Source organism: Ovis canadensis, chromosome 4 (genome assembly GCF_042477335.2).
Source record: "Ovis canadensis isolate MfBH-ARS-UI-01 breed Bighorn chromosome 4, ARS-UI_OviCan_v2, whole genome shotgun sequence".
Lineage (NCBI taxonomy): Eukaryota > Metazoa > Chordata > Mammalia > Artiodactyla > Bovidae > Ovis > Ovis canadensis.
The window spans coordinates 80,421,157-80,435,334 of record NC_091248.1 but is presented as its reverse complement, the minus strand read 5'-3'; the positions used below and the strand labels follow the sequence as shown (position 1 = coordinate 80,435,334).

General features: G+C 43.3%; 1 protein-coding gene across 4 annotated transcripts in view; it reads left to right on the top strand.

Annotated features, from left to right (window-relative positions):
- The window catches only part of MINDY4 (MINDY lysine 48 deubiquitinase 4), a 119,843-nt gene that overhangs the window by 19,320 nt on the left and 86,345 nt on the right, over positions 1-14,178 (top strand). For all 4 annotated transcript variants that reach the window (XM_069586726.1, XM_069586725.1, XM_069586724.1 and 1 more), the window contains exon 5: positions 1,638-2,065. In XM_069586726.1, the coding sequence (XP_069442827.1) occupies positions 1,638-2,065 (428 nt within the window). The remainder of the gene's footprint in view (positions 1-1,637; positions 2,066-14,178) is intronic.

Genomic DNA, 14,178 nt, shown 5'->3' with positions numbered 1-14,178 from the left:
GTTCTCCTCCGAGGTGTTCTTTTCCCCTGGGGTATCTGAATCTTGTGAAGGGACACTAAGGTGGCCTTTCCGCAGGTTTTCTGGAAGGTGTTCTGTGGGTTTTTGAGTGCTTTGGCCATATGAGAGAAAAGAGCAAGCTTTGCTAGGTATTGCATCATTTTTTACTGCTAGGTCAGCTCTGCACTTTTGAAGGATGAGTAAGAGGCTGGGTTCCCTGCCCTTGGCGGGAAGTTTGGGTCTCCTTGGGAACAATGACTAATGTTTTCTTTGCTCTGTGGCAAGGAATGCCCTGGGTGGCTTTCGGAGGAGGTTTATGGTGCCTAGTAATTTCCACTGGGTGGGAACAGGACAGAATTAGATGTTCTTTTTTTGGCACAGGCTTTATCATTTGGCTCAGGATTATTTCTGGAATTGCTGAGAGGTCCAGAAAAAGCTCAGCAGGTGTATTTTTGTCCCCTCCCTCTACTCCTCCACCTCAGATGGGTAACAACATGAGTTCCCATTTCACTGGTTAATGATTGATAGAGAGGACACTTCAGTCGACTCCTCTGAAGTTCCTGCATTTTGAAAGTGAGCAAGACTTGATTGCTTACTAGGTATAGGTCACTGAACTGGGAAGCTCTGGGGAAGCTTCCCAGAGAGGAAGGAATAACGGCCTCCATCACTTGGTCTACTGGTAGGAAAGGGTAGGGCCATGAGTATGTCCCCGCATGGGGACAGGGGCAAAGATACTAAGCAGTGGTGTTATAACATTTGCTGGCTGCTTTGAGGGGTTGGCTCTGTGCTACTGCCGTACATGGGTCTGGGTCTCTCCTTTAGCCCTCACCGTGGTCTTGTGGGAAGTCAGCACTGCAGGTCCCCAATCCTTTATCCAAAACCTTTGGGCCAAATGTGCTTTGTAATTTAGATTTTTCTTTTTAAACTTCAGAAAGGAAATACTGTGCATAAACCACGTACCACAGAACGCCTGAAGTAGGATTTGGTGTAGCATCCCGTAAACAAAACATATCTGCCACAAAACATATGAATATTCATGCTTGAAAAAAGACCACAAGGGAATTCCCTGACAATCCAGTGGTTAAGGTTCCTCACTTTCACTGCTGAGGGCCTGGGTTTGATCCTGGGTCAGGAAACTACGATACCCCAAGCCCCGTAGTATGGTGGGGGAAAAAAAAAAAGACTACAAGTAACTTCATAACAATTAAAAAGAATTTGCCATAGGATTCCAACAGAAATGTTCATTTTTTAGAGGTTTTGGGGTTTAGAAATTACAGACAGCAGATTGTAGACAGATTAGATTACAGGAAGGGCAAGTGAGGAACAAAGAAGTTCAGTGACTTGTCACAGGGGACGTAGCAGGTGGCGATTCAGGAATTAGAACACGTCTGACCCTGGAGCTGTCTGTAAGGGGTGTGGGAGGAGGCTGAGGCATGCTCCTGGGGTTTATGCTCGTGGGGTGCTGTGAAAGCATGGGATAAGTGGGGCCCCCGAGAGTCTCCTCAGAGGGTAGGCAGAATTTTAAGAGAAGGAATTGAGGATGGAAAAGGTGGGAAGGGAACAGCATAGTCTTGAAGTAGGTTATTTCCCACCTCCCTCCAAGGGATCCTCACCTCTGCTTTTGTCCTTGTCCCTTCCAGGATTCCCTCCGCAGACGCTCGCTGAGGCGGTCCCCAGCCTTGAGCAGCTCTACCCAGCCTCACAAGGAAGGGAGCCCACAAGAGCCTGAGCTCTCTACTCACACCCCCACCTGTCCCACCCCTCTGGAGGGACCAGCTTCCAGCACCGCCTCCACCCCTAGGAGCCCTCGGGGCCTGCTCAGCGAGCTGACCTGGGAAAAGCGGAGAACCTCGCCTGGCAGCCCGCCTCACCTACCAGGCAAAGGGGTGCTCCCCAGGGGGAGTGGCAGGTGGAGAGACCTTTCTGAAGACAGTCCAGCTGTGGACAGTGGCTCAGAGGCCATCAGAATCACCTCAAAGTTCTCCCTGTCCAATGGGAATGTCCCGAAGATGCAGGAGAGGCCAGAGAGAGCGTTACAACGGCAGGAGAGCCAGCCCCCATCCCTCAGGTGAGCGTACTGTGCCCAGGTGAGGGTTTCTCAGAGAGCCATCCAGTCCTGACTGGCTCCTTGGGCTCTGAGTGCAGCTGGTGAAGTGGGGGAAGTGGTGGTAGTCGTTCCACCAGGGAGAAAATAGCCCAGAGCCCACACACTAGGAAGGTTTGGGGAGGTTTCTTTGGCTCTTCTTACTTCTTCTCAAAGGTCAGGCTGATATGGTTCAAGAGAGGTATGGAAGCCAGGGGTATGGAAGCCAGAGGTATGATGGTGAATCAGCTCCCACAAGGCTCCTTAAGGGGCAGTTTTTTAAAACCCTATCCTGAATCCTTCTCTTTTATTCTTCCACAATGAACCTTGAGGATTCCTACACTGATTGATTTTTGAATGTTAAACCAACCTTACATTTCTGGAATAAAATATACTTGGCTATCATATATTAATTTTATATATTGTTTGATTTAATTTATTAGTGTTTTGTATAGGTTTTTTGTATATAAATTCATGGAGGAGACTGGCTGGCAAATTTCCTTTCTTGGAACAACAGCCTTGTCAGATTTTTTAATCTAAGATATGTTAGAAGTAGTTCCTTTTTTTTTTTTAATAGTCTTTTATAGTTAGTATAAGATTGGTGTTATTTCTTCCTTAAATATTTGAGAGAATTTTCTGAGCATTGACTTAAAAGGTTTTAAATTATGAATTCAAATAAAAAAATTTAAAATTATCTTTTAAAAATGTTTTTAAAATAACATTTATTTCTTAGAAGTTAGCATGTGCGTAATAGGAAACCAAAAAACTCAGGAAGCAAAACACAAAGCCATTCATAATCACAGGCAGTTTAGCATTTGTTTGTCTTTCTTGGTAGCATTTGTGAATTTTCACAACTAAGCAGCCGTTTTTATGTGTACTTAAAATTTTCTATTTCATTTCGTGTCAGTTTTGGCAAGTTGTATTTTTCCAAGGAATTTAACCATTTAATTTATATTTTAACTTTGTGTATATAAAATTGTAATTATAAGATCATGGCATCTGGTCCCATCACTTCATGGCAAATAGATGGGAAAACAGTGGAAACAGTGTCAGACTTTATTTTTTTGGGCTCCAAAATCACTGCAGATGGTGACTGCAGCCATGAAACTAAAAGATGCTTACTCCTTGGAAGGAAAGTTATGACCAACCTAGATAGCATATTAAAAAGCAGAGACATTACTTTGCCAACAAAGGTCTGTCTAGTCAAGGCTATGGTTTTTCCAGTGGTTATATATGGATGTGAGAGTTGGACTGTGAAGAAAGCTGAGCGCCGAAGAATTGATGCTTTTGAACTGTGGTGTTGGAGAAGACTCTTGAGAGTCCCTTGGACTGCAAGGAGATCTAGCCAGTTCATTCTGAAGGAGATCAGCCCTGGGATTTCTTTGGAGGGAATGATGCTAAAACTGAAACTCCAGTACTTTGGCCACCTCATGCAAAGAGTGACTCATTGGAAAAGACTCTGATGCTGGGAGGGATTGGGGGCAGGAGGAGAAGGGGACGACAGAGGATGAGATGGCTGGATGGCATCACGGACTTGATGGACATGAGTTTGGGTGAACTCCGGGAGTTGGTGATGGACAGGGAGGCCTGGCGTGCTGCAATTCATGGGGTCGCAAAGAGTCGGACACGACTGAGCAACTGAACTGAACTGAGCTGAACTGATAATGTCTTCTTATTGTCTTCAATCTTCAAGATTGTCTCTGTTTCCATTCCTGATACTGGTAATTTGTGTTCTATTTCTCAGCTAGTTTTAGTAGGGGGTTGTGAATTATATGCTCTTTCTTTCAAAGAGGTAACTTTTAGCTTCATAGGTTTCAGTTCAGTTCAGTCGCTCAGTCGTGTCCGACTCTTTGTGCTCAGTCGTGTCCGACTCTGCGACCCCATGAACTGCAGCACGCCAGGCCTCCCTGTCCATCACCGTCTCCCGGAGTCAACCTAAACTCATGTCCATTGAGTTGGTGATGCCATCCAACCATCTCCTCCTCTGTGTTGTAGGTTTGGTTTCTAATTTATTGATTTCCACTCTTTCATTCTGCTTTCTTTGAGTTTAGTTTGCTATTATTTTCTATTGTATTGATATGTGTCTTGAATTATTGATTCTCAGCCACTTTTTCTTCTTTGTCCCTTCCTCCTCCTCTTCTTCTTTTTGGCATTTCTGATTTTAATTTTTAGAAGGTTTGTTGACTGCTATTCCAGAATTATTTTCAATATTTCTTACATATATTAACTGCTCCCATTGAGTGTTTACTTAGTGCCTGACACCCTACTGGGCACTTTTCATATATTATTATATAATTCTTAAACCAGCAAGGAGGTACTCCTCAACTTAGAGACGAATCCAAAGCCCATCATGCCTGTGAACACCATCCTATACTCTTTAGGTCATTGTGTTTTTGTTTATATGTGTTGTATATGTTTTAAGAAAGTGTCTGTGTGCTCAGTCATATCTGTTTACAGCCCCGTGGACTGTAGCCTGCCAGGCCTCTCTGTCCATGGAATTTTTCAGGCAAGAATACTAGGGCGGGTTGCCATTTCCTACTCCAGGGGATCTTTCTAATTCAGGGATCGAACCCATGTCTTCTGAATCTCCTGCATTGGCAGGTAAATTCTTCACCATTGTATCACATAGCAGGCCCCTGTGTACCGAGGTCCAGCCTCAGCAGAGTCCAGGGATATCCTCAGGATGGACGACGTCGGCGAATGAAGAAAGGTACAGAAAGAGATAAGGAAAGAATGACACGGGGTGACCAAGCTTCAGTGAGCAAGGCCCCTCAATTTATTTTCAGAGAGGGCTTTTATACCCTGAGTTGTACATACAGCAAGGTGAAAAATGAGTCAACTCAACATTCCATCAGTATTAACTTTTATCGATATCAGGTTCCTTCCTGCAAGAGTCTTATTTTTTGTACATTATCTTCTGGCCCGGAGGCCTGTTGATATTTTATGACCCTTTTTGATAAAGGTTGGTCAGCCAGAACAATAATTTTCCCTTGAAGTGTTTCTTCTTAAATTTCTAGCCTGCGTCACCCTTAAAGTACAGGGTTACATTTTTATGGAGCAAAGATTCAGTGGGTTACAGCAAAGAAAGAACTTATTAACTCAAAGTCTAATGTTACTAATGCTAAAGCTGCTGCTTGTTTTTTCTACATCCTGACTATATACACTCCCAGGAACACAATGGATAAGGGATGTGAGAACTTGGCAGCAAGCATGGCTCAACAATGTTGCAAGAGTCTGGATGAACCTGCCAAGTAAGCTAGAATGCTAACAGGGGGTTTGAATTGAAACACTCTTATCTTGTCCAGGAGACTTATTAACTAAAGCCCTAAGTTAACACTTTCCAGAGAAAGGTGGTCGGGGACAGCCTCCTGTTAATGTCAGAAGAGTTGGTGAAAGACATAAAATAGTAAGACAGACAGATTCTGGTTTTGTGGTAGATGCTCGAGCAGGTCCAGGGGATCCGTCGAGTCCTGAGGCCTTGCTTATCAAGACTCTCCCGCATGACCTTGTCATGGGTGGGATGGCCCAGGGAGTCCCTCGAGTCCTGCATGACCTTGTCATGGGTGGGATCTCCCGTGCTGGCTCCTGGCACATGTGTATGTTTTAAGCACTAGTAATTTACTTGCAGTGTTTCAAGCACTAGTAATTTCTGCAGGATTGGTATAAGATAGACATCCTGGTTTGTAATACTGCTCTTTTATTCATTTACTGTGCATCTAATCTGTGCCAGACTTTGGCCGTACAAGGGAAGCCAAACAGATGTCGTCTATTAAGTCCCTTTGTGACCATGGATAAGCTGGGCCTACTTTGCTTAGACATTTTTGGGCTAGTTTATTTGGTACATATACACATAGAATTATTATAACTTTCTGTTGGAGAGACTTCTATTATTATGAAATTTCTCTTCATTTCTAGTAATGCTTATTGCCTTAATGTCTATTTAGGTATAGCTACCTCAGCTTTCCTTTGATTAGTGTTTTTATGGTATATCTTTTCCGTATATTCCATAAATATATATTTGTTCATATTTAAGGGTACCAACTAAAACCCTTTGGGGTTTACCAGGCTTTTCCCCTTTAAAAGCTAATTATTTAAACTGAACTAAAACAAAGCAGAACAAAAACAGGTGACCCATTTTTCCCACCTTCTACCCACCTCAGCCTTCTTCTTTTGTAATATCTTTAAAGCTACAAATTTCCCTCTAAGTAATGCTTTGTCTTCAGCTTCTTATAGACTTGGATAACTGTGATATTGAATGGTTTGCCTTGGAGACGAACAGAGATCGTTCTGTCGTTTTTGAGAATGCATCCAAATACTGCATTTCGGACTCTTTTGTTGACCATGATGGCTACTCCATTTCTTCTGAGGGATTCCTGCCCGCAGTAGTAGATATAATGGTCATCTGAGTTAAATTCACCCATTCCAGTCCAGTTTAGTTCGCTGATTCCTAGAATGTCGACGTTCACCCTTGCCATCTCTTGTTTGACTACTTCCAATTTGCCTTGATTCATGGACCTGACATTCCAGGTTCCTATGCAATGTTGCTCTTCACAGCATCGGATCTTGCTTCTATCACCAGTCACATCCACAACTGGGTATTGTTTTTGCTTTGGCTCCATCCCTTCATTCTTTCTGGAGTTATTTCTCCACTGATCTCCAGTAGCATATTGGGCACCTAATGACCTGGGGAGTTCTCTTTTGGTATCCTATCATTTTGCCTTTTCCTACTGTTCATGGGGTTCTCAAGGCAAGAATACTGAAGTGGCTTGCCATTCCCTTCTCCAGTGGACCATGCATCCCACACGTTAATATATTATATAATCATATAATTTAGTTTAAATATTTTCTCATTCCTGTTGTGATTTATTCTTTTGACCCATGGGTTATTTAGACATGTATTGACTAATTCAAAGTCTTTGGGCTATTTTTATGGTTATCTTTTTGTTGTTGATTTTTAGCTTATTTCTACATTGTTCATAATATATTCTCTATGATTTCAGTCCTTTTGATATTTATTGAGATTTCTTTATGGTCTAGTGTATATTTAAAGTTTATATTCGATGGGCAGCATGTATTTGGATTTTTAAATCTAGTCTGATAATTTTTTGCTTTAGTTGAAATAATTATTGCATTTGCATTTTCCTTTTGCTTAAAGAACTTAACTTTCTTTAGTATTTCTTTAACAGGTATGTTACATTTTTTTTCAATTTTTGTTTAGTGATGTCTTTATTTTGACTTTATTTTTGAAGGTTATTTCAATGGGTATAGAATTCTAGATTGGTGGTTTGTTTTTTTCAGGACTTTAAATATTTCATTCCAGTGTCTTACCTTTGTATTACTCTTTTGAAGGTAGTGTGTCTTGTTTTTTTTTTTTTTTTTAACTCTGGCTGCTTCCCCGCCCCCACCCCCCCCGCCCCTTTTAAGATTTTCTCATTCTTTGATTTCAACAGAGTTACTATAATGTGCCTCAGCATGGTTTTCTTTGATGATTCTGCTTGGGATATGTAGTGAAGTGAAGTGAACATTGCTCAGTCGTGTGTGACTCTTTGTGACTCTATGGACTACACAGTCCATAGAATTCTCCAGGCCAGGATACTGGAGTGTGTTGCCATTCCTTTCTACAGGGGATCTCCCCATCCCAGGGATCGAACCCAGGTCTCCTTCACTGCAGGTGGGTTCTTTACCAGCTGAGCCACAATGGGATATGTAGAACTTCCTGCAACTTGGGATTGATACCTTTCATCAGTTTCGGAAATTATTATCTATTATCTTTTCAAATATTGCTTTTATCCCATTTTCTCTTTTCTCTCCTGGCCCTCCAGTTACACATACACTAGGTAGGAAAGAATGTTTTCCTGTATTTTCCATCTTTGTTTTTCTTCTCTCTCTACTTTAACCTAGATATTTTCTTTTGATCTACCTTCTGGTTCATGTTTCTTCTCTTTTGCATGCTATTAAATATATATAATAAGTTCTTAATTTAATTATTTTTCAGTTTTATAATTTCTATTTCTTTTTAAAAAATAGTGGTCTTTTGTGAGATTCTCCATCTTTTATTTTCTTGAGCATATTATTCACAATGATTTTAAAGTCCTGTTTGGTAACTTCCATATCTGGATCACCTATGGGTTTATTGATACTGTCTGTTTTTCTTTCAGGTTTTGATCATTTTGTCCTGTTTCTTTCATTGATGAACTGATTGAATTCCAGACATTGCATAGGAATAATTGTAGTGATTAATGTTGTCTGGTTAATATTATCTTCCTCCAAGAGAATTTAATTTTCTTTCAGTAGATATTAATCTCTCATTAGTTTTAGACTTTGTAAAATAACTTCTGTCATTCTGTTATTTGTCCCATAACTTTGTCCATTATCTCCTTTGTTGAACAGAAATTCTTAATTTTGACATAATTAAGAAATTTCTTGTTTGGCATATGATTTGCATTTTTCTTTATTAAGTTCATTCTTTTCTTTAAATTTTGCTGATGTTCTCTTATGTTTTTCCATTAACTTTATAATTTTAGCTTTTACATTTAGGTATTTAATCTTTTGTATTTGTTAGGCTGAAAGACTCACTTTTCTTTTTCTCCGTATATTCAATAGTAAGACAGTTTTCCTAGCATTACCTACTCTACAATTTGTTCTTTACCCCATAGATTTATGGAGCTGTCTTGATGCTTTGCTAAGTTCCCATATAGATGTTGTTGTTGCTAAGTTGTGTCCAACTCTTTTGTGACTCCGTGGACTGTTAGCCCACCCAGCCCCTCTGTCCATGAGATTTCCCAGGCAAGAATACTGGAGTGGGTTGCCATTTCCTTCTCCACCCATGTAGACGTGGATCTGTCTTTGATCTCTCTGTATTTCATTGTTTTTTTTTTTTAATTAAAAAAACACATGACCATAGCTTTTAGTACTATGGCATTGTAGTTATAGCCTATTATCTTAGTAGGATCAGTTCCCTACTCCTCCTTTCTTTCAGGATTGACAATATAGATCTTTATTCTCTGTTCACCCAACATGTCTAGCTTCTTTCTACATGAAGCAGAACTGGGTCATCCCCTTGCTGTAAAGGTCCTGCTCTCAAGCCATCTCATGCCTGTCTCTTTCTTGTCAATCAGACGTTCTGTACTCATAGTGGTTTTCTTTGACTAACTTCACCTCCACCCCGTCACCTCTACCCCATCACCTCTAGCCTATTTTATTGTTATTACAGCATCTGGCATTGCCTGAAATGGACTCTGGAGTCTGATGACCTGAACTGGCAAACCACCTCTGCCCTTTACAACACCTATGGCCTTTGACCAGTTATCAAACCTTTGAAAGATACTATGAACTTTGTCTTATAGGAAGAGGGAGGTGGCAGGTCAACATGCTGCCACTGGCCCCTTCCTCAGTACCAGGTGAAGTACAACTAGGAGTGTTTAACATGTGATGTGATCACAGTGTTGATCTTTATATCAGTAAACATTTTGGGAGCTTTGTTGTTTACCTTCTACTTACTCCCTGTATGCTGAGCACCATGCTAAACACATGTGTATATTATCTCATTTGCTCTTTAGGATAATCCATTGAGGTGGATATTATTAGTTTTTTTCCGGTGGAGAGGGGAGTTTGTCATTAAATAGTATTCTGAGTTTGGAACAAATTGCCCAATAAAACAAAGGGTATTAACTAGATTGGGGTAAAATGCATATCATCTCTGAGATTGATAATGGAAAGATAGAAGACACAGCAGACCACGAGTCCTGGCCTGCCCAGCGTGGGACAGACTTCCTCACCTCATCTCAGGCCCAGGCCACGAGGTGGGAGTGGGGGCGGCCCTGGAAGAGCAGCTCACTCCCAGAGGAGACGGGGTGCAGCTGAGCCTGAGGTTCCTCTTTCCTTTCTTTCCCCAATTAGCCAGTCAGACAAGACACACCTCCTTCCTCAGGATGGAATGAATAGAAAGGAGGAGAAGAAAGGTCCATGGGGTAGACCAGTAGAATTTCCTCCAAACTCCCAGGACACTCTGGGCACTGAGAACAAGCATCTTCCCTCCCCAGCGATTATTATTCCATTTTTGGTGAGAAAGCTGAGGCACAGAGGATTAAAGGAGCCTGTCAAGTTTCTGGGGAGATGCAAGTCACCTCCGTTAGGCAGCTTTGTGCTGTTGGCAGCTATACTGCTCAAAGCTGTAGCACGCTTGGTTTGAAACCAGGGCCAAAGTAATCCCACTTGATAAATCACACAGGACACTGCCTCCTGTCCTTCCCAACCCCTCTCCAGCAGTTCTGTCTGCCCATCACTTGTTTTTTTTTTTTTTTTTTTTATTCAATTCAGTAAACATAGGTCTAAGTTCTAGTGTGTGTAAGATCCTGTAAACTCTTCAGGTAGAGAGTTGTGTGCGTATGCAGTTCTTGTAAAACTGACAAGGGGCAGTGAGAAGACAGCAGACCTGGCTCATACGCATGGCACATACTCCATCACTGGGGCCTAGTGAAGCTGGTGGGAAGGTGGCTACTGGGGGCCTTTGCTGGGCCTTGCAGCATCAGGTTCAGGGATGGCCATAGATGCTATACCTGGGGGTGGGAGTGAGCATGTGTCCTGGGAGAGGGGGCAGGTGGAGGACGGGACCTGCTGAGATGTCAGGGAACATGCATGTCTGTGCAGTCAGGCCCCTTCTGACCCTGGTTCCTGAGATCTGACTCAGTTGCTGAAGGAACTATTTTCTGCTTTGATTTTTGTTTCTTTCCAGTGTCCTTTGACTTTAGAAGATACTTTAAAAATATTTAAATTGTCTGGGCTCTCACAGTGGGGGTCGTGGCTGTTTTGGGCCACCTGTCATTTGTTGCTGGCTTATCAGGACTGCCCTTGGTGTGTTTCTCTCACCATCAGTCAGATCTGCTGGGACTCTGGCCCTGACCAAGGTGATCCTGTAACCCTTGCCTCACTCTGCCTCTTCTACACGTTTGCATGTCTTGCTATCACCTACATGCCTGGCCCAGAGTAGGCCCTCCATAAACGTCACGTGCAGTGCTAAGAACCTATCTTCCAATTCTTTATTTACATTTCCCAGAGCTCACTGTTTTAAGCCTGCAGTTCCCCAAGTGGCACTTGGGGAAGATTGACAGTCTGGTTGGGAGCAGCCTCACTTGTGGTGCTTACAGCACTCTCTCGGGGTACGGTGGCCAGTCATTTGTCTGAGTCTGTCAGAGTGAACCCCTGGGCCTTCTCAGGGCCACTGGTACCATGCTGTGGTTGATTTTCTGCATATTAGTTCAAAGCACAATATGTTGGATGTTTGAAAATAGGAATTGTCTTCCACTTATGTTTTCCAGATGTGTGTGGGCTGTGGAAGCTTCAGCCATGTACTTTTTGCCCAGTCTCCTTTGGAACCATGGGTGTAATCGGGATCAGGAAGTTAAAAAGCACCGTTGGCCTCCCTTGGGAGTTCAACCCATGGCAGTGGCTGCAGCAGCAGTGTCTAGCTTCTGAAAGATAGAGATCAGAATCGAGTCTCATTGGGCTAAAGTCAAGGTGATGGCAGGGCTGTGTTCTTTCTGGAGCCTCTGGGGGAAAGGGGGCGACAGAGGTTGGATGGCGTGACTGACTCAATGGACATGAGTTTGAGCAAACTCTGGGAGATAGTGAAGGAACAGGAACGCCAGGTGTGCTACAGTCCATGGGGTGGCAAAGAGTAGGACACGACTGAGTGATTGAATAACAGGCGAGAATCTGTTTCCTTGTCTTTTCCAGATTCAGAAGGTCACCCACCTCCCTTGCTCTGTGGCCCATTTCTCCATCTTCCCAGCCATCAGTGTTGGCTGCATTCTTCTCAGGCTCCCATTTCTCTGGTTCTCCCTTTTCTGCCTCCTTCTTCCCCTTTAAAGGATCTCTCTGGTTCCCTTGGGTTCCATCAGGAATATCCAGGGTAGTCTGATCTCAAGATCAGTGGACCAGCAACCTTATCTCCATCTGGAACCTAATTCCCTTGCCATGTAACCCAACATTTCACAGGTTCCAGAACTTAAGAAATGAGCATTACTAGGGGTGGGCATTAACCTGCTTGCTACAGACTGCAACTGTTTTTTTCTTGCAGTGTTTAAAATCTTTTTTGGTCGCCTTATGATTTTTAAAGTGCTTACTTTTAACCTCTCAGGTATCCCTTTCTACCACTCCCAGAAGAATTGTGTTGTTTTCACCTTTTCCAGGCATTCTCCCCTGTTTGACTGACTTAATGTCTCTCTTTCATGTGGGTCACCTGTGGGAAGGGAACCAGGAAAGCCCGGTCAGTCCCTGGGAGCTCTAGGATTAGGCGTGGGGAAGATGTCTGGCTCTGGGGCTGCCTTGGTGTGTCCAGTGAACTCAGGGCAGTTGTGAATTTCCTGAACGCTGATGGATGTCACCTTGGGGACAGTGAATGTTTTCCCAGAAGACAAGCTTAAAGAATGATGGGAATCCATGAAATTCAGGTTTAATTTCATTGGATTTAAAAAAAAATTGATATTTTCAACTGGGTGTTTTAAAAGCAGAGCAGAATAGATGCTGCTTTAGGATCTGTCTCAATTCTTAACCTTATAGTTTGTCCAGGGTAGAAAGGTCCTTAGGATCCTAGTCCTTCATCTGGCAGTTGGGGAGCAGGGCTCAGGGAACAGTGGGGAGATGACTCACCTGAGCTCTTGCAAGGGTCCTACAGTCCTTCTATAAGCTCTGCTTTCACTGGCTATGTTTAGAGCTTTTGCTCAAAATATGTATGACCCTTCCTGTTCTCAGTATAAGCACGGTTGTCACCAGTCAACACATGACATTCCTATTCCTCATGCAGTGATGCCCTTGGTTTCAGAGAGACTTGACTTTAGACCCTAGTTCATGGAGTTAGTCCTCAGAAAATCCACATCAATTCACAGAAATATTCATTTATTCCATTAACTTATTAATAAGTCTTCAGTGAATGCAATAGTGTGTTATAGCCAGCTTGTCCTGGCTCGCAGAGCCCATTGTTGCCATGTCTGATGTCAAGCTAGTAGCCTGAACTTGGTCATGGTAGGAGTGTTTAAACCACGTTTAGCTATGTGTGCATGCTTAGTCATGTCTGACTCTTTGTGACCCCATGGACTATAGCCCACCAGGCTCCTCTGTCCATGGAATTTTCCCAGGCAAGAACACTGGAGTGGGTTGCCATTTCTTACTCCAGGGGATCTCCCCGACCCAGGGATTGAACCTGCGTTTCCTGTGTCTCCTGCATTGGCAGGCAGATTCTTTACCATTGCACCACCTGGGAAGCCCCAGAAAATTGGCAAATGCTGCAAATTAGCATCCCCCTCACTCATCCGGGAAAGCTGATTAACTCCTGCCAGCACTCCACCTGTGATAGGCTCCTGTGTGCCAGACACAGTTCTATCCACTGGGGATTCCATGTGGATAAAACAGACTAAGTCTCTGTTCTCGTGGAGTGTATACTTCTGGTGGGGAGAGGCAGCCAGCATAACCACCCAACAGGTAAATAATGTACCTGTGTGCTGCGAGGAAAAGTATTGATAAATCAAGAAAGTGTGATGGAGAGCCCTGGCTTTGGGGCTGCTATTTTACAAGGGGTAGCTGGGTAAGCCTTTTTTGAGAAGATGCACAAGAGGAGACCAGAAGGAAGACAGAGAACCAACTTTTGATCCCTGAAAGCAAATGCAAAGAGAGAGCAGCCGTGTATAGGTCCTGGGGTTGCTTGTTCAGGCTGAGCAAATGAGGTAGAGAGGAGAAGAGGGAGGAGGTGAGGGAGCAGGGGGATCTGGAGGCCTCTGAAGGTGCTGGCTTTATCTCTAGGTGATGGCGGAGCCTTTGGAGGTTAGGCAGAGGCAGGGCCTGTGGTGACTTGTGTTAAGTAGGATCCCTCTGGTTGCTGGTTGGGGTTGAGAATAGATTCAGGAGACAAGGCTGAAAATGGGCAGGGGGCAATGCAACCGTCTTCAAGAGAGCTGACAGTGGCTTGAATCGGGTAGTGGCAGTGAAGGTGATGAGACATGAGCTAGAGGACACACACACACACACACACACACACACACACACACACACACACACGGGTCTTCTGCTTTTTCAGTTTAGTTTTATTCCAGTTCACTTTTACT